We start from the raw sequence: 27,140 nt of genomic DNA, 5'->3' as shown, positions 1-27,140 counted from the left end.
GGAAGGGATAAGGTTAGATGGGAAGGTGGCTCAACCCAGCATGATTCCCACTCCTTACTTGACCCCCAAGAGAAAGCCAAAGAGGAAGGCAGCACACCCACATCCGCTTCCAAAGCAAATAATTTTTTGGCATCTAACGTCAGCATTGGCAGCTGAGTGCGTGGTTTGGAAGATGGGGTGAGTCTAGGCAGCAAAAGTAGTCAGGGAACTTGATTAGGAGTCCAGTCTCCAAGAGTATTGTAAGAACATAGAATCGTACAGAAGAACTGACCCCACCCCCAAATGCAGGAATCACAACTGACATACAATGGTCCCTAGCAGATCAGGCCAGTGGCTCATCTGGTCTAGCATCCTCTTCTCCCAGTGACAAATACCCCAAGCGACCTAGGAATCTATGGCCTGGAGATTCCACTACAGCAGGGGTTGGCAACCTAAGGCCCATGGGCCATAAGGGCCCTTGGGTTGCGTTTAACTGCCCCCGAGCTGCCCCCAAACCAAGCCGCCCGTTCAGCGAGTCCCACGGCAATTGCGCTCTGCGCATGTGCAGACGCCGAAAATCGCGGGTGGGCAGGCGATCTGGCCCACGGGGGGATCTTCACTGGAGTGAACCAGCCCAGATCCCTGCACTATAGCATCGTAAGAGACCTGCAGAATATGGCATCCTATTCTCACCATGGCCAAGCAGGATTTGAGCAGAAAAGCACTCTCCCCTTCTGTGGTTTCCAACCATTACCGGTAGTATTCAGAAGCATTGCTGCCTCTGAGCTAAGAGGTCCAACATAGTCCTCCTCTTCCTCATCCAATCCCCACAACCCTGCAAGGTAGGTTAGGTTGGGAGGCAGTGACTTGCCCCAAGTTCATACCTAGTAAGCTTCATGTCCAACTGGGGATTTGAACCCTGATCTCCCAAGTCCAGCCTAGTCCAAAACTCTGACCACTACACCGCACACTCTCTCATTTTACCTCTTGTTGTTGTACTGTATGTTATTTTAAACTACTTTTAATGCTGCACTGCCATGAAACATTTAATGTAGCAGGATGACAAAATTCACTTGAGTCATTTACAAAAAAACACCCCAACAGCCAGCTGCAAGGGGGGGGCAGTGTTAGAAACTCAATATATTTAAGCTAATTGCCAAACGGCACCTTAAATCTGTCTGTTACAGCTGCCAGAATGAGATGTCTTGATGCCGTTTTTCCCTAGTGAAATTTGTTGTTGTTCATTTCATTTCTATACCACTTTATACTTTAAAGGGGGGGGAATCTCAAAGCGGTTTACAACACATTAAAACACCAAATCAAACCATTCAGAATATTTCAAGGAAAATATTTCAGATCCTTCTCTAAATGTCATTTTACTTTCCCTATATTTACCTACTTAATTTTTGGAGCTGCCCCATAGCAGAAGTACCCTAGGGAGCCACTGTGGTGTAGTGGTTAGACTAGGACCTGGGAGATCAGGGTTCAAAACCTGGGAGATCAGGGTTCAAATCCCCAGTCAACAGGTGGGAGAAAGCGGCAGGATGAACAACTTTATGTCCCCTCCCTGAAATAGCTTATGGCTTCTGATTTGGGAAAGGAGGGAGAAGAGAAGGGAGGGAGCACAGAATTTAGGTAGTAGAAATGAAGATTTATTCCAACACTAGGGAGAGAGGTTTGTTTTTTTGGCATGCCGAAGTGTCAGAGTCTCAATGGGAAAATGGGGCAGAAACCTTTTTTGCTTCTGCATCACACTGCCGACGAAAGTTTGGTTTGCAGTCCACTAAGACCCCCTACATCATCCTGATCTCCCTCCAGTGTTAGAAATTTCCCAAGTGTCAGGTGCATTTTGCGATTGGCATGGGTCCAACTGTGACCTCATGGAGATCTCTGGATGCCAGGTTGGTGAATGACACCTGCATTTGGCAGGCCCCTCCACTTTTCTTAACCAGGTAAGCAGAATAGGTTATTTATTGCATTCATCTCCCACCTCTTTCTCCAAGGAGTACAATGACCCTGTGAGGTAGTTTAGGAAGTTGGGAGCGGCCCAAGGTCACCCAGCGAGCTTCAAGTGGGGGACTTGAACCCTGAACTCATAGTCCAAAATCTAATCACTACACCACACTATCTTCCTAGAGTACTTCTGCAATGGAGCAACTATATAAATTAATAAATAAAGGAAAGCAAATTGTCACTTATAGAAGGATCTCAAATACGCTCCTTGAAGCTTGAATTTGTTTCATTCTAGATCATTTTGTTTGATGTTTTAATGTGTTGTAAACTGCTTTGAGATTTTTTTGTAAAGCATATAAACCGATATATAAATGAAAGAAGAATTTTCATCAGGGGGGAAATGGTGCCTAGACATTCCATTGTAGTGACCGTAACTTAGGCTTAAGATGGCATTTGGTGATTAGTTTATGTATCTGAGTTTCTAACACTGTCTCCTTCCTCTACCCACCTTGCAGCTTGTCCTTCTAAGCAGAAGTTGGGTGGCCACCTGTCAGAGATTCTTTAGCTGTGAATCCTGCAATGAAGAGTGTTGGACTAGATGACTCTTGGCGTCCCTCCACAATTCTATGGTTCTTAAACTGGAGGGACCAGAACTGTACACAGGACCCTTTAAGGACTTGGAGGTTAAAGCCACCCAAAGTGCAGGTTCACAAGAAGCCAGGAAAGTTGGTTCTGGGTTTTGCACACAGCTCAGGTGCATGGAAACCTTAGCAACAGTGAAGTGACACATCGTAAGTGGCAGGTTCTTACCAGAGAGGACTACAAATATCCAGATTTCCTAGCTGCTCTTCCCTCTGTCTCCCCAAGCAAGTGTTGGGAACTCTGGAGGAGGCTAAAAACTTTCTTGTTTGTTTTGGCAGAGACAGGCAGGAGGCACACAAGCTGCTGATCCAGTCACCGTTTTGGCCTTCCCAGAACACCTATAAATTCATACTCAGCTCCCTCAGAAAACAGGGGTCACCTGTCCTCCTGGAGGGTGGCCAGGCATCCCCAGTTGCAAAAAAAAAAAACCTTTCTCCTGCAGCAGAAAACGGCTTGATTCCTCAAGGATATGCTGAACTGGCAAGGAAATAAATACAGCCTTTTTCACTTAGCAAAGATTATTCATACAATCAAATTTTTTTGGCAATGCACCCGTGGCTTCAGATTTCAGCCTCCTGTACATCTTTCATTTCACTCACTGTGATTTGTGATCATGTGACAGTATCATAGGGTTCTACATGTGGAAGGGACCCCAAGGGTCATCTAGTCCAACCCCCTACCTTGCAGGTATCGCAGCTACAGCAACATGACCACATGATAGCATCAAGCAATTTGCAATTCATATCTGGGTGTGCCATCAACCCCTCCCAGCCACTTGGCTTGATCTGTGGGGAGTCATGTTCGGCTACCAGGTTTCATTTATTGCTTGCTTCATTCATTCATTCACTGGGGGTGCCTGGCTTGACATCACTCCATATGAAAAGGATTTGTGGGTCTTCTGGTAGACCAAAAACCTTAACATGAGTCAAAACTGTGATTCAGCAGCAAAGAGGACGGAGGAGAGGGCTACTGATGGCTGCTGTCCATTTGATTTCTTGCTGTATTTGATTTCTGTTGGAAGCCGCCCAGAGTGGCTGGGGAGATCCAGCCAGATGGGCGGGGTACTAATAATAATAATAATAATAATAATAATAATAATAATAATAATAATGATGACTGTGCTCAGCCTCCACTGTTGGAGGCAGCAATGCTTCTAAGTACCAGTTGCTGGAAGCCACAAGAGGAGGGAAAGGGCTCTTCACTCAGGTCCTGCTTGTGGGCTTCGCACAGGGATAAGTGTGAGAACAGGATGCTAGACTAGATGGCCCAGTGACCTGATCCAGCAAGGCTTGCCTTATGTTAGCTGTGATTCCTGGCTGGAAGGGTGTTGGTCTGGATGACCCTTGGGATCTCCTTCCAGCTCTCCAATTCTTGTTACTTACAGCATTTGTGCCCCACTCTTCAGCCAAGTAGGCTCCCAGGGGGCCTTACATACCATCAAAACAGGCTTACAATCAAAAATACACACAAGGGAAGGGAAAAGAAAAATCAAAGTTCTTTATATGTGATTTATGTGATCCAACCAAGGGGCTGCCCATTCAGCTATAGGGGATTTCTTTCTTTCTTTCTTTCTTTCCTTTTAGTGACCAGCAACAGATTTTAAAACTGACTCTCACACTTCAAAATAAAACAAGCAAGTATTCCTATAACCTCTGTAAGGCAACAGTCGCTGCACCTGCAACCATTCAAAAGCTCAATAAATCCAGCCATAAATACAGATTAAAGGACGGTCAAAGGGAAAAACAGCAAACGACTTTGAAGGCTCATGAAGTGGACTGTCCGGATAGTGAATCACTCTCCCCATCTGCAATGCTGAACCCTGATAGCCACCTGTCAGGGATTCTTGAGCTGTGATTCCTGCACTGCAGGGGGTTAGGCCACATGGTCCTTGGGGAATCCCTTCTGACTCTACAATTCTAGAATTCTATGGAGGCACTGAGTAACCATGTGCCTCAATATATGTGTAAGAAATAAAAACATGCAATAAATTTTAAAAGCACTTTGTTTCAGGGCGTTATTGCGGACTATTCGGTCTCCCCGTGTAGCCGAATTTAAGGAAGGAAGCAGGCAAAAACCTCAGGGCATTCTGCATTCTCTTGAGGTTTTTCTTTTTGGAAATCCTCACATCTGGGCAACCACATTTTCAGCCAGTGTGTTGTAGTGGTTAAAGCATTGGACTAGGACCTGGGAAAGACCAGGGTTCAAATCCCCACTCAGCCGTGAAGCTCACTTGGGTGACTGACCTTAGGGGCCGAATCACTGCCTTTCTCTGCCTAACCTTCATCAAGGAGCTGTTGTAGGGCGAGAACTATGTATACCCCCATGAGCTCCTTGGGAGGAAAAAAGGTGGGAAATAAAGGCACTGCAAAAAGTCCATCCACATGAGTTACAGACAGCGTTCCTCAAATCAATGCTATTAAATATATGGGGCACTTAGAGCTCAGGTCTCTTGCCCATTTCCCCCATCTAGTCCGGCATCCTGTTCTTACAGTAGCCAAAACCTCTAGGAATCTAGATATTAGCAACTGGTATTTGAAAGCATTTACTGCCTCTGACCATGGGGGCAGAGCACAAATTTCCCCCCACGAAATTTCCTAATCCTCTTTTAAAGCCCTACAAATTGGTGGTCACCCCTGCCTCCTGTGGGAGAGAGTTCCAAAGTTTAGTTTCAAATGCTTCCTGGGCTGGATTCAACCAGAGGGAGGGGGGGGAGGGAGGGAAGGGAGGGGGGGAGAGAAAGTGGGAGACAAAGAGAAAGAGAAAGAAAGGAGGGAGAAAGAGAGAAAAGAGGTTTCCCAAAATGTCCACCACCACACAGAAAACAACTTTGCATGTCAACAAACCCAGCCTTCTGTCGCAGCCGTGAACTGGGAGGATTTTCTCCATGGCAACCATTTCCCAGGAGAGGCCTTGTGAAGTGGAGGCCGTGACCATTCTGAGCCTGCCGTTTGCAAAAACCTGATCCCCAAGCGAGCAAGAGGCTCCTTCCGGTCCTTGCAGGCGCCGCTGCTGGCCCTTAGCTAAGATCCTTACATTCCCTTTAAAATCAGCTCCTTCAAGACTGGAATACCTCTGCTTAGGTATCCCTCTGGATACGTAAACTTCAGGTTGCAAACGTGGCAAACCCGGAAGTGTATACTTCCAGGTTTCGCCGTGCGTGCGTGCGTGAGAAGGGCGCCTCTGGTTACAGACTTTTTGGGATACGGCCGGGCCGCCGGAACGGATCCAGTCCGTAACCAGAAGTACCACTGTACTGCAATGGGCTCTCAGTGGGGCATCTGTTGTGCTGGATCCAGAAGCTGCAGCCAGAGCAGGATTCTGCAGCCCAGTTGCTGCAAGGCCTTGTTGTATGTATAATCCCTATACAGTACTCAAAAGATCTGCACTGGTTCTCCATTTGCTACTAGGATGAGTTCAAGTGGTACAGGTGGCGACCATTATGCATGGGGGTTCTGTTCCTGACCCCAGTGCGCATCAGCAGGAAGACACATAAGCCACACACACACACACACACACACACACACACACACACGTGTTCCGCCCCATCCCATTTTCGGTCCACTTCCTTGTCGGCAGCAACAAGTGTGTGATTGCTTATCAATTGGACATGCATAAAATGGTCGCTGCCTATATACAAAGCCCTTAATAATTTAGGACCGATTTACCTGTGAGATTGCCTTACCCCACAGGAGCCCACACAACTGCTGCAGTCCTTTACAGGTACCACATAATCCCCATTCTGCATTTGTAAGAACTCAACTCTTTTATTGTGCTGCCACCTACACTGTGGTGTAGGCGCCTTCACTATACCATTTACTGTTTCTATTGTTGTTGCCCATGTTTTTAATGCATCTTTCTCAATATCATTTTAATTTCTATTAGTGTGGAATTACATTTTAATGTAATTTCCTGCATTTTGAGATTTTTCTATTTTATCTTGAATCCCAAACTGGTATTAATAGTAATAGTAATAATAGTAATGGTAATAATAAAGCAATATTCTAGTGTGGAAGCAGCCAAACTTTGGAACTCCCTGCCTATTGATATCAGGCAGGCAACTTCACTGTACACTTTTCAACGTCTGCTAAAAACATTTTTTGTTTAAGACAAACCTTACCCTGTTACCTGATGTGTGTTTTTTAGTTTAATTGAATGTTTCAACCATTTTTACCAATCATCCTATTGATTTTTTAGTCTTTTTGCAAACTGCTTTGAGGTTTTCTGCAATCAAGCGGGGCTTAAATTTTATGGAAAGGAATACGTTTAATTGGCAATCACGACGATGAGAGCTATTATTGGCTCCCACTGCATCTGCTCAGTTTCAGCAGGAGAGGTCTCTAACCTGCCTCCACCTCTGTGGGGTCTATTTTTAAACCTCAGACGTCCTTTCTACCTGAGTGGGTTCAGCAGATCTCCAGGGAACAGGAAAATGGGATTGCTGAGTTTGTAAAAGACAAAGACAGGACTCGCCCTCAGAGAGACAGCAGAAATTAGAGGTTAACACAGTTCTCTCCTAACCAACGCAAACCAAAATCATTTGGAGAGGTTCCAAACAGTTCCAAGCAAATACAGACATCCATGTGCAAATACTTACAGTGTTAAAACAAGAAGGATATTGATAAGCTGGAAAGTGTGCAGAGGGCAACCATGACGATCAAGGTTCTGCAAGCCAAGCCCTATGAGGAATGGTTATCTGTGGGTTCTGCATTGTAGGGGGATGACTCTTTTGGCCCCATCCAATTCTATGACTCCATGAATGAGTGAGTTGGACATGTTTCTCCTGGGGAAGAGTTGGCAGAGAGGGAATATGAGAGCCACCTTCAAATATCTGAAGTGCTGTCACGCGGAATATGGAGCCAATTTAGAGAACTTTTTAATGCCTTTCCAATGCTTAACATGGATCATCACAAATCTATTGCTAAAAAAAAAAACCAAAGACAACAAAAAGGTTTCTTTTAAACGTTTATATTTTTATATGCACTTTCAGGTTAATTGTTTTCTTTTCCTATTCCATGTTTCATTTGTATAATAAGCAGGGCATTGTTGCTTGGAGTGGGGGCTTGCACATCAATACAAATCCCACATAAGGGTTTTTAGCTGGTCTGCACTTGTTGGGGGGCCTGGTGGGGGGAATTCACCTGGGCCCAAACCCACTCTTGGGGGCCCTTAGTGCAAATGACCCTCCCCTGGGATCTGGAGCTCCTCAAAGAAAAGGCTGCTTGCTGATGCATTGAGCTGAGCCAGCCTCCTCCTGCTTCAATGTAGTTTCCAATTTTTATTCCTCATTCTAAAATAAGTGACTCATTGGCCATGTGCAACGCTCAAAGCGAATTCCAGGCTTGTACTGGCACGAAACATTCATTAAGCAAATCAGAGAGTTGCAGATTCAGCATAAGCAATGTGGGGATAAATTTCTAAGTGGAGATACCCAGGTCAGAATGACCCACAGGGAACTCCCAAGACCAAATGGAGCAAAGGAGTCCCAGACCGGAGAACTGGGCTACAGCTCACCCAATTACCGTATATTTCCGTGTAGAAACTAGGGTTGTTGTTTTTTAAAACCAAAAAAATAGGTTTGAAATTGGGGCTCATCTTATACACGGGTAGTGCTCAGAGGTGTTTTCTTAATTTGGAGCACCCAAAAATAGGGGGCGTCTTATACATCGGGGGCGTCTTATACATGGGAAAATGTGGTAATTTCAATAGGGGCAAATGCCAGGTTCTGCACTCAGGCATGAATAATCAGGTGCCAAAATATGGGGGGCACCCGGCTTTACAGCAGGAAATGTAAAAAGGAAGATGAGGTCTTGGGAGACCACAGGCTTAACATGAGTCAACATTTTAAAAAAAGGCTCATGCAATTACAGGCTGCATTAACTCAAGTGTCGCGATCAAGAAAAATCACAGCACTACTCTATACTGCTTTGATCAGACCCCACTGGGAGTGCTGGTTCCGGGCACCACAGAATTCTAAGTATTGTAGAATTGTAGAGTTGGAAGGGCCCTGAAGGTCATTTAGTCCAACTCCCTGCAGGAATCTCAATTAAAGCATCCTTGACAAGATGGTCACCCAACCTCTGCTTTAAATCTTCCAAGGAAGAGGAGTCCACAACCTCCCAACGGAGTCCATTCCACTGTCGAGCAGCTCTTACTGTCAGAAAGTTCTCCCTGGTGTACAGTTGGAATTTCCTTTCTTGTAACTAGGAATCCATTGGTTCAAGTTACAAGAGGGATATTCAAGAAGCACGTTGGCAAGGTTGATCGTGTGCAGCAAAAGACAACCAAGATGATCAAGGGTCTGGAAACCAAGACTTAGGAGGAACAGTTAAGCTGTGATTCCTGCATTGCAAAGCATTGGACTAAGATGACCCTCGGGGGTCCCTTCCAGCTTGTTTTCTGATGCAAGAGGACCCAAACCAATGGCTTCAAGTTAAAATAAAGGAGGTTCAGACTAAACGAGAAGAACTTTCTTGAAGGTAAAACCATTCTGAAAATGGCGTGTTAAGGATATTCAGAATTATCGAGTATTCAGAAGCATTCCTGCCTCCAACTGCGGAGGCAGAGTGTAGCCACTGTGGCCAACAGAAATTAATAGCCCTCTCCCCCGTGAAGTTTAATCCTGCTTTAAAGCCATCCAAGTCTGAGGCCATCGTGAACTCCTGCAGAAGTGAGTTCCACAGTTTAACTAAGAAGTCTTTTCTTTCTAACTCTCCTGAATCTCTCAACATTCAGCTTTGTTGGATGTCCACTTTCTCCAGGTCTTGGATAATTTCATAAGCCTCTATCATGTTTGCCTCTTACTCATATGCCCTCTAAACTAAAAAGTCCCAAACAATGCAACCTTTCTTCATGCACTGCAACTCTTCTTTTTTTGGAAGTTTTTATGCAGAGGTTGGGTGGCTGTCTGTCACAGGAGAGTCACTCCGTCCCCTTGACAGTTTTGGTCGCCCTTTCCTGAAACTTTTCCAAATATCCTTTTGGAGGCAACGTGACCAAAACCGTACACAGTATATTCCAAACGCACCAAAGATTTGTGTAATACGGCATTGCGATACTGGAAGCTTTATTTTCAATTCCTTCCCTAACGACCCCTAGGCACCAGGGAGTTTGCGCCCATCAAATAAAGGGGACCGGGAGTTGCCCTATTATCTCCAGGTTTTGGGGAGGGAGGGCAGCAGCACCTGGAGTGGCTGGAGGAAGGAAGAGGGAGCGGGCCTCATCCAATCACACTTGCCTCATAGACAAAGAAAAGAGGTCACACAAGCACAGAGCCTCTGAAAAGGAAAGGGAGTTCATTACTTGTCAAGCCCTTTTCAATGGGGTGGAATGTGGGAGGGCCCCCTTTTCAAGGGCCAATCCATCACCCAGAGCTGGGGGGCAGGGAGGTGAGAGAGAGGAGACCCTTTGCAGAAAACACACCACCCTGCCAGCCTTGACAGCTGGGATTGGGGGTGCTCAGAGTGCAGAGGCAGATCTAGGCTCGCAGGGCAAAACATAATTCTGGTGGGTCTCGGGGGAGAATTGCCCAAACCATGTAAATCAGGGTGGTCCGGCGTGCAGCCTTCTGCAACATTTGACGCCCCCCCCCCTTCCTTCAAGCTGCCTTCCCAAAGCCTGGTAAGTGGGGCAGGCTCTGGGCTTTGGAAAGAAGGTGGGAGGGTTGGGGGGGGGTGTCAAATTCTGGCCGCTCTCCAGCACCGTCATGGTGCAACAAGGCAGTGTGCGGCCCGCAGGGTCTGTGATGAAAGTACTCTTGTGGCCTAGTTGTCACGAAAACGTGGACCACCCTAACGTAGAATGTAGAACTATAGAGTTGGAAGGTAACCTGCAATGGTCATCTAACTCCACTCCCCTGCAATGCAGAAATCTCAACGAAAGCATCCATGACAGGTAGCCAACTTAATAACTTCCAGCGAAGGAAGGCGCACCACCTTCCAAAGGAGCCTGTTCCACTGCCCAATGGTGATTGCCCTCAGAAGGTTCTGCCTAACATTTCGTTGTTTGCAGTTGGTTGGACTAGATGACCCTTGGGTGTTGTTTCCAACCCTAAAATTATTTGATTCTGTGCAACAATTCTAGAGCCTTTTCTTTTCAGGGGGTTTAAAGCTCTTAGAGCAGAAATACGATCCCGTTGGGTGGGGAAAAAAATAATTGCTGGAATGAGAAAGGCTTCAGAAATTGAGAGGGGAGAAGGAGCAATGCATTCAGCAGACTAAGCAATCCAGCAGGACCCTGTTAAAGGGGGAAATGATCTGCAATAATTATTCTCTGGAACCAAAGTCCTGCTCAGAGAGAAAGAGTCTGAAGGCAGGAATGGATCAGGGACGCTCTACAGGGGCTGGAGGGGATCCCGGAAAGTATATGGGGATGCCAGCAGCAGGCCCCAGCAAAGAGCAGGGCCACAGCAGACTGGCAACCCCTTGTGGAAAAACAGTTCAAATTACAACATGCCAGTATTCAGGTAGGGGGGCTGGAAGGCAGGTGGAGATGCCTGAGATACTTGCAGCGTCTAACACAATGGGTCTGGGGAAATGCCCTCGGATTTAGAGCCTGCTGAATCAGGCCAAAGGCCTATCTTGGCTAGCGCCTTCATCTCACAGCACCTAACCAGACAGATGCCCTTAATGAGAAACCAACAAGCAGGACTTGAACACAGCAGCACTCTCCCCTCCTGGGGTTTCCAACAATACCTGGGGGGGGGGGGAATGCTGTCTCCATCTTTGGAGGCAGAGCACAGCCACTGGAGCTATTGATAGCCCTCTCCTCCTCCATGAATTTGTCTAATCCTCTTTTAAAGCCATCCAAGTCGGTGGCCGTCACTACCCTCCTGCAGGAGCGTAACTAAGGAAGAATTTCTTTTATCCGTCCTGAATCTGCCAACATTCAGTTTCGCTGGATGTCCACAAGTTCTGGCGTCATGAGAGGAATAAAACATTTCTCTCTCTCCAACTTTCTCCAGCCCGTGAATAATTTTATAAACTGCCGCCATATTGCCACTTCCCCGCTTTTCCTCTGAACTGAAAAGTCCCCAAACGCTGCAATCTTTCTTCATCAGGGCATCACTCCAACCCCTTGATCATCTCGGCTGCCCTTTTCTGAACCTTCTCCAACTCGGCCGTGCAGTTGCAATTCCTACATTGCAGGGGGTTAGACTAGATGAGCCTTGGGTTCCCCTCAAACTCCGCAATTCTATGATCCTTTTTGAGGTGAGTTGCCCAGTACTGTGCACAGTAACTCACAGATCGGATTAGGGGTTTCTGAACTTTCTCTCCCGCCCCCCCCCCCACCTATCACAGCTGGGTAGGAAATCTATAACTGGTTTTATCCTGGACTTCGCCTCCAAGATCATTTCACTGACACTCACCCTAAGTGCGCCTGCCTACTTTGAAGTATTTGGCAACACTTACACAGAGATACAACCTTTATTGCATTTCCTGTGAATCACTGTAACTGCATATATATTTTTTGTAACAAAAGTAATTTTATGCTTTTTACCCTTTGCGGGGGGAGGGGGTTCTTCCATTTTTAATTGGGTGAGGTTTCTTTCAAGTTACTGGTTCAGTCTCCCATTTCTTCCTTCCAGATATATTTTACTGGCAGACAAAAAAAGGACTCTGAAAGCTGGAGTTTTGGGGGGGGGCGGTTTGAACCAGATGCATATTCATTTCAATAGCCCAGACACCGTGTCCTACCCTGTAGAGGAGTCGTTAGGATTACAGATAGCCAATATCATACAATTTCAGAACTTTAGCTCAGAGAAGAACTTAGAGGTGTTACCATCATCACAACCACCATTTACCATCTATTTCTTTATCCCCTGCCCTTTTTCCTGAAAGGAACTCAAGGCGACTTACAAATAAAATAAGAATAGCTAAAAACATAGGGAAGGAGAAGCAATAATTTAAAAACACTTTAATATAATTAAAATGACATATATAATTTCTAATAAATCATATTGCATCTAAATATTAAAAACATATAATCGCAATAAAAGCAGCACAGCACCAGCCCTTTCACTAAAGCAGCCAGTCCCCAAGCAGCCTGTTTTTCACCTGCTGGGAGAAGGATAGCAAAGAAGGAGCCAGTCTGGCTTCTCTGGGGAGGGAGTTCCTAAGTTGTCTGAGAGGAGCCACCACCAAGAAGGCCCCCTCCTGCGTCACCACCAAGTTGAGGGTGGTGGGACTGAGAGAAGGGCCTCCTCCAAAGATATCAAAGCCCAGGCAGAGTCATATGCAGGAATACAGTCTTTCAGACAGCCTGGACATAAGCTGTAGATACAGTGGTACCTCTGGTTACGTGCTTAATTCGTTCCGGAGGTCCGTTGTTAACCTGAAACTGTTCTTAACCTGAAGCACCACTTTAGCTAATGGGGCCTCCCACTGCCGCTGCGCCGCCAGAGCACGATTTCTGTTCTTATCCTGAAGCAAAGTTCTTAACCTGAAGCGTTATTTCTGGGTTAGCGGAGTATGTAACCTGAAGTGTATGTAACCCAAGGTACCACTGTATAAGCCAACTGAAGATGGAACAAGCTTGTTTTCTGAAGCATCGGATGGGAGGTCCCAGATTCAAAAACAAGAATGGAGATTCCAACTGAACGCTAGGAAAAAACTTTCTGAAGGTAAGGGCTTTTCCACAGTGGAAGACAGTCCCTTGGAAAATACTGGACTCTCTGTCATTGGAGATTTTTTAAACAGAGGCCAGGTGATCATCTGTCAGGGATTCCTTTAGCTGTGATTGCTGAATTGCAGGGGTTTGGACTAAAAGGTCCTTTGGAGTCCCTTCCAACTCAATAATTCTAAGATTCTCTTAGGAAAAGAGAAGCCAGCCTCCAGGATCACACTTTCCCCCCAACACTTTTAGCTGCTTGCACATTTTCGGGAGCATAAGCAAATTATGGGGACTTCTGAGTTAAGGGCAGCTTTTCAGTGCTGCCTCGCTGACAGGTGAGGCATCTGTGTGCCTTTCGGTGACCTCTGGTCAAGCTATTTCTGCAGGGCCAAGTCTTGGCCTGGGGGAGGCTAAGACAAGTTTGTACATGAGAGCTTGCTGGATCAGGCAAGTGACCCACCTACTCCAGTGTCCTGTTCTCACAGTGGCCAAACAGATGCCTCTCGTGCAAAACCCGCAAGCAGGATTTGAGCACAAGATTCACTCTCTGCTCTTGTGGCTTTCAGCAGCATTTGCTGCTGCCTCCAACAGTGCAGGCAGAACGTAGGTATCCTGGCTAGTAGCCACCAATAACGCTCTGCTCTCCTCCTTGAATTTGTCCAATCCTCTTTTAAAGTCACCCAAGGTGGTGGCCATCATTGTCTCCCGTGGGAGAGAGTGCCATGCTAAGTGAAGAAATCCTTTTTATCTTCCAACATTCAGCTTCATGGGATGTCAATGAATTCTGGTGTTCTGTGAGAGGGAGAAGAACTTTTCCCTACCCACTTTCTCCATGCCAGGCGTGTCACCACTTACTTGCCTTCTCTCTAGGCTACAAAAATCCCAAATGCGGCAACCTTTCTTCACAGCGGAGTTGCTCCGTCCCCTTAATAATTTTGGTTGCCCTTTTCCAACCATGCACTATCCTTTTTCAAGTGAGGCAACCAGAACCGTACACAGTATATTGCAAGTGTGGTTGGCACCAAGAGATTTGTCTAATGGAATTAGGTTACCGGTAGTTTTATTTTCAATTCCTTTCCTGACGTACAGCTATCAAGCTCCCTTAGCTGGGAGGCAGACCTTGCTCCGAAGAGAAAGAAAGAAAGAAAGAAAGAAAGAAAGAAAGAAAGAAAGAAAGAAAGAAAGAAATCATCTGGGCATACACAGAGTGAGCAACATCTTAAAAACACGCTTCTCTCCTGGGCCTGAAATGGACTCCCTGCTTCCCTCTCGCGGGAGACCAAGATCATGTTGGTGGCAAAACTAAACAAAGGAATCGCACTCCTCACAAAAGCAAAGCCCGAGTTTGCAGCCAGGCCTGCAGGCAATTGCACACTCTTTCTTTTAATTAGCACGGACATTTGCAAACTGCCCTCCTGTTCCAAGTGAAGACCAATCGCTCCCACTCCTGCACCTCCCCCCCCCCCACACACACACTTGCCCTGTCTCAGCCATTTCAGGGGCCGCTTGCTTAAGAGACCATGTTTTTAATCAAAGGGAAGGGAGAGCGCACCAAGCACTTCTCTCGCAGCCCTGCCTCTTTGAGGCCCAGGCAGAGAGGGCAGCTTTGCAGAGCGAGAAAGGAGAATGCAAATGTTCAGAAGGGCTTGCAAAGGCAGCACAGGACCCGGCAGGAGCAGAGAGCATCAGAACAGCTCTGCTGGATCAGACCAATGGCCCATCTAGCCCAGTATCCTGTTCCCACAGTGGCTGACCAGATGCCCATTATGGGTTTGAGCGCAAGAACAAAAGAAGGTGATTTGTTAATAAAAATATATGGAACTCAATCTCTTCCTGCCATTACATGCCTCCCTTTCTCAGCCTCCTTTCCTACAGATATTAAACAGAGAAAAGTAAAAAGAAGAGCCTGCTGGATCTGGCCAAAAGGGGCCCACCTAGTCCAGCATCCTGGTCTTGCAGTGGCCAGCCAGTTGTCCTAATGGAAAACCCCCAAGCAGGATTTGAGCGCAAGAGCTGTCTCCCCTCCTATGGTCTCCAGCAACTGAGATTCAGAAGCACAGCTGCTTCCAGCTGTGGAGGCAGAGCATGGCCATTATCCTGGCTAGTAGCCATCAACAGCCCCCTCCTCCAGGAATTTCTCTCATCTTCTCTTAAAGGCATCCAAGTTGGCGGCCATCACTGCCTATTGTGGGAGTGAGTTCCATAGTTTATGTGTGAATAAGTGCTTTGTCTTATCTGTCCCGAATCTTCCAACGTTCAGCTTCGTGGGATGTCCCCACTGAGTTCTTGAGTTATGAGAGAGCGAGGAAAATGTTTTTCTCTCTCTGCTTTCTCCAGGCAACGCGCCATTTTATAAACTTCCATCATGCCCTCTCTTTTCCTCACCTTTTCTCTAAACCAAAAAGTCCCAAACTCTGCAACCTTTCCTCACAGGGGAGTTGCCCCATCCAACAGAGGTTGGATAGCCACCTGTCAGGGGTTGGGCTAGATGACCCTTGGGATCCCTTCCAACTGTACTATACGCAACCATGATTAAGGAGCACCTTGCAGGGAATGGGAGGCTCTTAATTCTGCATCAACACATGGGGGAAGGGGCTTACTGACATAAAGGGGGGCTCTCTCTTGTCCTCATCATCTATAAAAAGCCAAGCTGGGCAGCTTCCCAACTCTGGTTGCCCATTGAGATATCGTGCACCAACAGCATTCAGCTGATCAGGGTTGTGCCCGTTACTGTAAATAGACTTTTGTCAAGGGCCTCTGGCAAACTGCCGAGAGCAAATCTGTCCTCAGTCCTGAGTGAGCTCAGTTATCCGCCCTCAGGCTACTGGTCGGCAGGAGGTGCGGGATGCTCAGCAACCACAAACGGGAGGAGGAAGCAGGTTGCAGAACTTTAAGAGTTGGAAGGCAGCCTAAGAGACCTATCTGGCCCAACTCCTGCAAGGCATGGAATCACAGCTCAATAATCCCTTCACAGGTAGAGCTGTCCTGCCTCCAAGGAATGGCAATCCACCATCTTCTGAGGGAGTCCACTCCACTGTATATCAGCCCTCCATGATTGCTCAAGAACTTCGGATGGAAGCAAAAATCCATCCAGCCCACAATATTCTACTTTCCACAGCAGACAGGAGGAATAAGGAAATAAGGAAGAATCCCACCCCCCAACCACTTGCCAGCTTCCAAGCTCATGGCACTTAGAGATAGAATTTTCCTGCACATGGAAGGTACACTGTGGCTACTCAAGTAGCTTGCAATACAACTGGCGAATGGAAAGAATGGGGAAGGGGATCCAAGGGCCATCTAGTCCAACCCCTGTTTCCCCGCCCCACCCTCCAAAAAATTCAGGAATCACAGCCAAGTTTATTTTGGCTTGCCTGGCGCCACCATTACTCATCTTTAGGTGCCAGGCAAAAAATTCCTATTTTGCCACGCCTTGGCTTTTAATCATCTATTGCCTTTTTGCGTGGGTCGGATGTTTTAACATAGGTTTTTTTAAAAAGGTTAAAGACACACCTTTCTTTCTCTGTCTCTCTCTCTCTCACACACACACACACCTATACATATATACACACACACACACACACACTCACACACAAATACAAATGCTGGTTATCATGTATGTATGTATGTATGTACGTGGGGTGGAGTGGTTGGGTTGTTGTTGTTTTTGCTTAAAATATTGTAAATCACTTTGAGTTGCCCTTACACCAGGCTGCCTCAGTGGGAGAGATGGGGAGAAGGCTCATTCCATCATTTCTGTCAAAAATGCAGACCCATCAGCCCCTGAAATGTGGCAGCTGCCCACTGCAGCAACAACAGTTCAGAAACTGCTGTCTGAGCTCTGGTATTTCTGGTCCCTCCTCGTCCCTTTTTTCCTTGCGTGCTGTGTTTTGTTTGTTTGTTTGTTTGTTTGTTTGTAAGATTCTTAGCGTCCATGGGCAGAGACTGTCTCATTTTCATTTTTCATTGAAGCTGCTCTGTGAGCCTTTTTGGCTGACGGGAGGGGATGAAAATGCTCTGAATAAATGAAATGAAAACAAAATGAAATGTAATGTAATGTAATAATATAATAATGGTTTCCCCAGGCTGCAACACCTCAACCTGGAGGCAGAAACTTTAAGGCCCTGCTGTCTCTTGTCTCCCTATATGAGGAAAGGTCGGGTGGCCGCCTGTTGGGGATTCTTTAGCTGTGATTCCTTCACTGTAGGGGGTTGGGCTGGATGACCCTCAGGGTCCCCTCCACCCCTAAAATTCTGCTTCTATGCTGACAAGGCCTCGCTTCTTTCAATAATCGCACCACAGCATTACAGATTCAGCACGAGGGGAGCCCATATACAGGGATATAGGGGGAGCAGCCAATCCCGTGATCCCACCCAACCCTCCGCCTACAACCTGACAATGGTATGGCCTAGGCACACCTGATGCCTCAGGTGAAACAACAACTACAGCCTTCCCTTTCCCCGATCCCAGGCCCGATCCTTGGCTCCTGTCCAGCTCCTCCTCCACTAGCCTCTTTTCTAAAGTGGAGCAAAGCCGACATGAAGCCCTGCACGCTCCTCTCAGCACCAGAGGAAACGAGAGGCCGTCATGGCTGCTGGATGAGGGAGGCATCCTGGTCTCTTAGAGGCCAGCCAGATGAACCAGGGTGAAACCAGCAAGTACAAGCAAGGGAGCCACTCTCCCCCTGCGCAGTTTCCAGCAACTGCCATTCAGAAGCATCAGGCCTTGTAAGCACACAATGAGATCCCATGCAGCCCAGCATCCTGTTCTCACAGTGGCAGACCATAAGCCGTTTGCTGGGAAACCTGCAAGGAGGATTTGAGTACAAATGAACTCCCCCTCCTGAGGTTTCCGTAAGGACACAGGATGAGGCTGATTGGATCAGGCAAGGGGCCCATCCGAGACAGTATCCTGTTCTCACAGTGGCCAGACAGATTTTCTCCATGCCGTGCCTAATTGAATACACCATGCTTACTGACTAAAATGGCAAGAAGGGACTTTGAATTTTTGTGAATAGTGAGGCCAGTCAGGTGGGGAACAATCCCTGCGGGAAATAACAGGACCCGAGCACAAGAGTCCTCTCTCCTGTGGTTTCCAGCAACTGGAAGCATTGCTGACTCAGGAGGCAGAGCATAGCCATTGTGGCTAGCTGCCATCAATAACCCTCTTCTCCTCCACGAATTTGCCCAATCCTCTTTTAAAGCCATCCCATTTTGTGGCCATCACTGCCTCCTGTGGGACGGAGTTCCACAGTTTTCACAGTCACGAATGCTGCAACCTTTCTTCCTGGGTGAGTCGCTCCATCCCCTTGATCATTTCACAGTTGCCCTTTTCTGAACCAGCCTGAAACCTATTCTTTGTTTGGAGTCTTTACTTCTAGGAAGGGACACGTGGAAGCCCATGTGGATCAACATTTACCCGATGCAAAACAGTGAAGGGCTTTTGAGAACGATCCTTAGGAAAGGAGATAAAAACAAAAATGCCACACACATCATATATATATATATATATATATATTTTAAAAAAACAACAACCTATGGTCTGTCCTCATTTGGAACATCCTGTGCACAGTTCTGCTCACCTCAAAAACGGTATTGCAGAGATGAAAAAGTTTCAGAAAAATCAAACAAGCAAAGGGGACGGAGTATCTCCCCTATGAGGAAAAGTTGCTGTGATTGGGGCTTTACAGTTTAGAGAAAAGGTGAGTAAAAGGTAACAGGACAGATGTTTCAAAAATTATGCAGGGCATGGAGAAAGTGGAGAGGGAGAAGTTTTCCTTCCTGTCTAATACTGGAATTTGTGGGCATTCGGTGAATCTGAATGTTGGAAGATTCAGGGCAGATGAAAGAAAGTCCTTTTTCACTCAGTGCAAACTATAGAATTTGCTCCCCCAGGAGGCAGCGATGGCCACCAACCGGGATGGTTTTAAAAGACGGTTGCACAAATTCATGGAGGAGAAGACTATCAATGGCTACTAGCCAGAGTGGCTATGCTCTGCCTCCAATCGCAGGTACCTTCTGGATATCAGCTGGTGGAAACTGCAGGAGGAAAGAGGAATCTTGTGCTCAGATCCTTGCTTGCTTGTTTTCTGCAAGAGACATCTGGTTGGCCTCTGTGTGGACAGGATGCCGGAATGGAAGGATGGACCCTTGGCCTTATCCAGCAGGTTCTTCATACGTCCTTATGACTTTGCCACAAAATTTCACCCCTTGGCTCCGAGATGTTACCCCGTTACCCCAAATCGAGCAACCCTGGACGTCTGGCATTGCAAAAAAAAAAAAGGATGACTGAAATCACCAAAGCAAGGCCATTGTTCTCCTTTCCCCGGAAAGATATTTGCTACGCAGACTTCCCCCTTCAGGCACGAGGGGATAAAATTAAAACCAGACCAGCGTCTGTCTGTCTGTCTGTCTGTCACACTCACAGACATGTGCATATATACATGGACTTTTCCTGGAAGGAAAATTCCAGAAGACGATCAGGAATCAATAGCGAATTTAAAATGCAGAACGAATCATAAGCATTTCACGAATTATTCGAGACATCTTTGCCCTGCAACTAGAAAGAAAGAAATGTTTAAACATGATGAAAAGGCAGAGAGCTCTTGATTCCATTATATCTCTAGTAAAAATACAAAATAAATGATTGTCTGCTTACCTAGAAGCAATGCTGGATGTCCCCTTCCAACTCTACAATTCTACGATTCTATAAAACTAAAGATTTAAAACAGGTAGTAAAATCTGGTAAAGTGGTGTTTGTTCCTTCCATCAGATATTTAACTCAAGAATGTTAGCTAAAGGGATGTTTTAAGAAAAGCTAAAAGCTCTCCCACAATCCTGCCTTGGGTGGCATTCAGATAGTTATAAACTACTGTTTTAGAGTAGCGGAAGTTATGTCGGAGCGAGGAAAAGAAAAGTGGAGGCAGTAGTGCACAGAAATTTGAAACGATTTCATTTTTTAAAATGATTTTTATTACAGTTTTCACAATACAATAAAATACTATTTGGAACAGAGAATCAAAAAGACAAGAAAGAGATGATAGAGAGAGAAAGGGGACATGAAAAGACAGGAACAAGAAAGGAAAAGGAGAAAAAGAAGAAAAGAACAGAGAGATAAGAAACATTAAAGATAAAAGGATAAAACTTCTGGTTTTCCGTCTGCTGGTTACGTTAGAAATAGATTATTTAAGGTGTTAGTATCAATCTTTTCTACATTCTGTTAAATCATATGAAATTTTGAACCATTTCAAGTGATTTTCTCAACACCACAAAGTGCAACACCATTTCTACCGGGTTGGAAAACTCCACACTTCTTGTTTTTCTTTTCAAAGGATATAGGCAATTTGTTCTGAAAACAAATATTAAATCACAGCAATTGTGGAGGCCAGTTAGGTGGGGACAGAGAAGGCAGAACCACCATTATGTGCTCCAGAGAATCTCCTGAAATGCAGCACAGAATCAAAGGGTTGGAAGGGACCCCCGGGGGTAATCTAGTCCAACCCTGGCAATGCACAAATCGCACAGCTAAAGAATCTCCTACAGACAACCATCCAAACTCTGCTTAAAAACTGCCAATGAAAGCAAGTTAGTGCAAGGTTTTTGGAATTTGATTTTGACAGAAGTGATCAATATTACTAAAGAAGCTGCTTATCTGTTGTCTAGAATGAATGCTACTGATTACTGTATTTTCGATGATACCAGTACGAACAGAACAGTTTTTATATATGATCTTGGCTGCTTAAACGGTCATTACAACTCTATGGAAAGCAGCCCAAAATCTTAATACTGGACGCTTGGTAACTAGCACTTGCTCTGTAATAGAGCTATAGTGAAGAAAAATGCACATAATTTGGTATTTCAACAAGGGCTAGAACCTCCAGGCTTTTTTTTGCATGATTTGGCATTTCTTTACGACATATACAACAGAAGCATCATTTCCTAAACAACCCTTATCACAAGCCTGGCAAATCTGGAATAATCAGATAAAGCTGATATTCTTTAATTGGACATTGTTATTTTCACCCAAGTGCAACCAGCCTCATTCTATGTGCCTATTTTATAGCTTCTCTTTTTTGTCTGTCAATCTTTACCTGTCGTTATAACTGTTCTCTTTTTTATAGAATAAAATGGAAAGCTTTACAATAAACAAACCTCCATAGAATTATAGAATTGCAGAGTTTGAAGGGACCCCCAAGGGTCATCTAGCCCAACCCCCCATGTTTTCATGACGGTCTTCTCAAGGCATCTGGGAAAGGGGGGGGATCCAAACTCCAGGCTTATCCGCACTTCCTTTCCCTCACATTTTCCACGCACAGTCCGCACTTCAATGCTTTTTGTTTTCTCCAGAGCTTTTGCTGTGAAAACCCGCTCTTTGAAAGCTCAATCAGAGCAAACAGCAATCCACAGAAAACCCGAATTGCTGTTTGATCCAATTCAGCTTCAAACAGCGGGTTTTCACAGAGGAAGCTCCAGAACAAACAAACAAAAAGAGTGGGGGGGGGTGGAGACTGAGCTTTACAGCGCAACAAGTGAGGAAAAGCTGGTCTTTAAAACGTAAGCAGTTCGCTTTTAATACAAACACTTCCTCAGCTGAAGTCTCTGGCCATATTTTTTTGCTGGGAACTTAACAAAATCTCCAACCACACAGAAGGGTAGGATACTCCCCTTCAAGGTATTCTCTCCCTTGCTGACCTGCGCTGCAAGACAACCACTGACTGCTCCTGCGACATCCTCCAGCCACCCCAAATCCAAAAGTGGGAAAGCATGGTGAATGCAACGTGCCAAAGGAATTGAACCACTGAGTACAGTTCCAGCCACCTCGCTTCTAAAAGTATACTTGCGGAGTTCGGAAAGTTTCAGAGAAGGGGAAACCAAAATGACCGTAGAGGGATGGAGCGGCTCCCCTGCGAAGAGAAGTTGTAGAATTTGGGATTTTTTTTAAGCGTAGAGGGGGGAAAGGTGACATGACTGAAATTTAAAGAATTATGCCTGGCATGGAGAAAACGGCTAGCGGAAAGTTTTCCTTCCTCTGGCCTAACACATTCCTCATGGGATGTCCAACAAAACTGAATGCTGAAAAATTCAGCAGACAGAAAAGGAAGTGGTGCTTCTTTTAAGTGCATAGTTAAACTTATGGAACTCCCTCCTCCAGGAGGCAGTGATGGCCACCAACCTAAATGATCAAGGCATAAAGTTCTCCATCTGTTGGGGGACCCTAAATGCAGGCTTGCTTTGAGAACCAGATCCCGAAACTCTGGGACTTCATATTAACTGGACAAACCGACAACCCTCATTCCGAGAGAGTCGAACAGGCTAGAAAACCCCGACTTTTCAATCAACCTGGTCTTGTTTTATTACATATGCAACATTGACAGAACATAGAATAATCCTAGAATTGCAGCGTTGGAAGGGGTTTCAAGGGCAATCTAGTCCAAAAGCATGCAAAAGTCATAGGCCTCCGAATACATTTACCGAACAATACCTTTGTTTTAAAAATGACTTAAAATCAAATCATTTGGTGCTTCGGGGAGTGCGGGGGGGGGGGGATTGTTCAATACTGATGGAAGTTTGTAAAATTATGCATGATCTGGAGAAAGTGCAAATAACACCTGGAACTCATGGATGCCCAGTGAAGCTGAATGCAGGAAGATTCAGGACAGATAAAAGAAAGAACTTCTTAGTTAAATTGTGGGACTCGCTTGGCACAGGAGGCAGTGATGGCCACGAACCTAGATGGTTTTGAAAAAAAGGGTGAGACAAATTCATAGAGGACACAGCTATCAATGGCTACACTAGCCACGATGGCTAAGCTGTGCCTCCATGGTCAGGGGGCAGCAACAATTCTGAATCCCAGTTGCTGGATACCGCAGGAGGGGAGAGTTGCTCTTGTGTTCGAATTCTGCTTGCAAGCTTCTCATAATGGAAATCTGGCAGGCGACACTGATAACAGGATGCTGGAATAGGTGTGCCATTTAGCCTGATCCAGCAAGCTCTTCTTATGATCTTATGTTGTAAGAATAAATAAAGACAATAAAATACTTGGCAGGGAAGGTCTCCCGCCATACAAACACTTTCTAGCTGTAATTTGGCATGCTATCCCTTTTTATTTGGAAGCGGTGACCAATCATCCCACAAAAAGGTTTCGAAACTTCAAGACTCACATTGGTCCAGTTGTATCTAAAGACGCATACCTACCCGCAAAGAAAAAAAAACCCCTCCACTCCCCAACAGAGACCCCTCCCCTGCAAGAAGCGTGAAGATTTCAGGCTCTTTCATCAAAAAGTTTCCCTTTTTTCAGGGATATACAAATATGTCTTCCAACAACTTGATGCAGAATAATTCTTTTTGTCGCGCTCAGAGAAAAGTTGCAGCTAATGAATTTAATAAATACTAATAATGATTTTGGAGGCTGGAGAAAGGGGGTCCTTTCCCAATTATGTGACTTGAAAAGAATATGACAAACCCCCCCCCCGGTCATCTCTCCCTCCCTCCAACTTCTGGGGTTTGTTCCCTGACGGACAAAGTGGGGGTGCACTCCAAAGGGTTAGTTCACCCTTGATTTTTTTTTTCCCTCCACCCTAAAAGAGATAAACAGACTTATAAGATAAAGGATAGCCGCTCCCAAAACATCCTGATGAAATCAGTCTCCAAACTTCCCCGGATAATTAGCACTCGAACAGGGAATCTAAACATCTCTCAGAGGACTTTTTTTTATATACTCTCCCAGTTGAGAGGACTGTTTGGAAAGAAACATCTGCCATTGCTAACATTTCTTTTGCACAACCCTGAAATTGCACTGCAAATTATTTTAATAGAAAGGAAAAATGTGAGGTCCCAACAGTGGACTTAAAAGAACCCAGAAACAATGTTATTTATTTATTTATTTATTTCGTACTGCTACATTATCAAAGCTATTGACAGCAATATAAAGATAAGCAACAGCCCAGCTTTTTTAAGCGCTCCCAAGTTGCTGGGCCACCCCACCCCCCACTTAACTTCCATTAACGTTGGTGCAAAAAGACGCACTTTCTATCATTATCACTTTGAATTTTTTGTATGTCTTGCATTGTTGTTGGTAATTTTTCTCAGTGATCGTTTTAGGAAACCACTTTGCTTTTTGGAAATCAAGCTGCCTGACCACATACAGGTATATTATTATTAACATTATTAGATTTAACATGGCAGCACCTACACTTCGGAACACCCTGCCTATCCTCCGCTGTCCTGTTTTCGGTGCCTGTCAAAAACATTACTGTATCGTCAAGCCTCCCGAGATGTTTAGAAAGTTGGTGGGAATTTTAATCTGTTTTATTGTTATTTCGACTTTTCATCAGTCTTAAACTATCTTCCTCCTTTTTACTCAGAGATAATTTTGTTATCTTTTTTGTAATAAGCCGCTTTGAGGATCTTTTTTTCTTTTCTTTTTTACAATTGAGCAGTGTATAATTTTTACGAAATAAGTAAAAAAATAAATAACACATGGACGGAGGACCCACACACTTTTTTCTACATCCAAGGATGTTTCTTGCCACTATTAAAGTATTGCTTCATTATGCTGCCATGTGCAGGACACTCCATGGAATATTGTATTGTGGGGACAGACAAGTCTCTGCCCCAGGAAGGTTCCAATTTGCATTTTGATGAGGGAGAAGAGGAAGGGCTGAATCCAAAACCTGTCCTCCTTGCCCAGCACAAGCTAGTACAATAGGTATCTCAGGTTAATATTAATTGGGGAAGAGGAGAACCGGGAAGACTGGAAACCTGGCACTTAGTGAGACTTTCTGCAAAGTCAAACTCAGGAAACCCCACAGCCCAGTAGAGAGAAGTGGGTGATACTTTGTGTCTGCAAACACCTGGCAAACATTTCTGCAGTTCGGTCTGACAGACAGAGGCCTGCCAAGGCGGCATGCAGAAGGCCTGCTGGACAAATCAACACTTCGCTGGCACCAATGTTTACCATCTATTCCTGGGTGTCTCAGTGGTTTTTCCAGGGCGCCGCCAGTAATACTCTTTTTTGCTTTGACTCACTGAAAACCCGAAGTCTGGATTTTGGGGTTCAGCGACTCTTGACAAGCCAGGTTTAGGGGTAGCCCCACAAACCACAGAGGGGCAGGGGATAAACCTGGCCCCAGGGGTCGCTTGGTGCCAGACGAGGGGAGGAAGAAATATGCATGGGTCAATTTCCATTTGCAGTGGGTCAATTTCCATTATCAGAGTGGGTCAATTTCGGACGCCCTATTCAACAGCATTCACCAGGAACAACTACCTTCCCAGCCACACCCAAGAGTGGGCGCCAGCATCCAGTTTGGGTGAAACCTGAGATGACACTCCCCCCCCCCCAGGCGAAGTGCTCAGGGCCCAAACAGAGAAGCCAAGGGGGAAGGAAGGAAGCAGGTCCCTTACGAAAACTCTCAAACACCTTAAGAGTGTGGCACTTAGGCCCCCCCACACACACACCTTTAACTCAGCTCTCTGCCCCATTCCAACCTCTCCCTGCACGCACACATACAACGCCAAGTCAAAATCCACTTTCCTGCAACAAAAGACCCCGTCACCCAATTTGACCCCTGCATCACAGGGGGTTGGACTGGGTGACCCTTGGGGGTACCATTCAACTCAAGAATCCTAGTTGTAAAGTGGAGATAAATGGGTGAAGAAGGTGTTCCCTGAGTGAAGCATTTAACAGGGGTGAAAGTTAGACAAGTCCTTGGAGGGGAAAGAATTAATCCGTCGCCTATTAAGAGAAAGAATCTCCGACTGGCAAAGAAAAAATAGATGGAAAAGAGGAGGCGCCCCCCCCCTTCCAACACACACCAGGAGACTCCTTTGTCTTCCACAATCTGGACAGTGCTGCCTTGATATTTCCTGTTTGCTCATTACGCGATTGAAAATCCAATTAAAAATACATTTTTAAAGAACACACACGCAATTCGGGCTCACTCGGTTTTCTATTTCAGCAACAAAGAAGTGCTATTCTCCCCCAAGACAATAAATGAAAATTGGGGAGGGGGTTAAAAAATTAAGAGGGAAACGCAACCACCCACTCAGGTGTCCTTTCTCCTCCCCGGGGAAAAAAAAAAAACGAAACCGGACTCGGGACACGCCGACGCCTTTCAGACGAGCGGGATCGCCCGCTTCGCCCTCCGAGGCCGGTCAAGGGCGCAGCAGAAACAACGCGGGGAGGGGAGAAGGGGACTCCAGCGCCCGCCCTGTCCAACACAGCCCCGGCAGAAGGGATTCCTGGACAGAAGTGCCCGATGGAGCCGCTCCCGAGTTGGGACTGGAAGATGCAGCCGGTGCTCCCCGCTCCGGCCTCGGCCGGCAGCCTCCCCAGCCCGCCCTCCGTCCCCGTCGAGGCTGCACGTACTTTGGGTTGGCGGCGCTCCAGGCGACGGGCTCGAGGCTCTTGGCCAGCAGTGGCGGCGCCAGGCGGCACAGGGCGAGCAGCAGTCCCAGCAGCAGCCGACGGCAGAGGAGGCGGCGGCCGTCGTGGGTCCCCTCCGGGCGGCCCATCCTCCTCCTCCGCCGCCTCCGCCGCCGGCTTTCCGGCGCCTGCGCTTCCGACTCCCCCTGTTAAATCCACACCACGGGCGAAAAGTAAATCCCCGATCCTCCACGGCGCCTCCTGCGGCGGCTTCAGGCAGCTCCCATAGCCGGCTGCGATTCCTCTTCCTCCGGCCAGGCTAAGCAATCCCTCCTCGCTGCGCTCCAACCACGCACTCTCCGGCCGCCAAACCCCGACTGGCGCGCCGCGCACCCCTAGCCGCGCTCTACACCCGCGAGCAGGCGGTCACCGAGGACAGCCCCGGTGCGGCGGCCAATGGCGGCGCGGCGGAGAACGGGTCCTGCCGTGAGTGACGGCTGCAGGAGAAGGAGGGAGGAGCGGGAGACCACGCCCAGCTCGGGGAGGCGCGGCCGCGGCAGACGCTCCCGGGGACTGATCCCGCGCCTGCTGTTGCTGCT

At 46.5% G+C, this 27,140-nt stretch overlaps 1 protein-coding gene across 4 annotated transcripts in view; it reads right to left on the bottom strand.

The window, feature by feature from the left end:
• Positions 1-26,881, bottom strand: part of EFNB1 (ephrin B1) — a 66,459-nt gene extending 39,578 nt beyond the window's left edge. For all 4 annotated transcript variants that reach the window (XM_033138014.1, XM_033138012.1, XM_033138013.1 and 1 more), the window contains exon 1: positions 26,545-26,881. In XM_033138014.1, coding sequence (XP_032993905.1) covers positions 26,545-26,690 — 146 coding nt within the window. In that variant the 5' untranslated portion in view covers positions 26,691-26,881. The remainder of the gene's footprint in view (positions 1-26,544) is intronic.
• Positions 26,882-27,140: the final 259 nt, after the last annotated feature.

This window comes from Lacerta agilis, chromosome Z (genome assembly GCF_009819535.1).
Source record: "Lacerta agilis isolate rLacAgi1 chromosome Z, rLacAgi1.pri, whole genome shotgun sequence".
Taxonomy (NCBI): Eukaryota; Metazoa; Chordata; class Lepidosauria; order Squamata; family Lacertidae; genus Lacerta; species Lacerta agilis.
The sequence above is the reverse complement of the archived record's forward strand: the minus strand, read 5'-3'. Positions and strand labels throughout refer to the sequence as shown.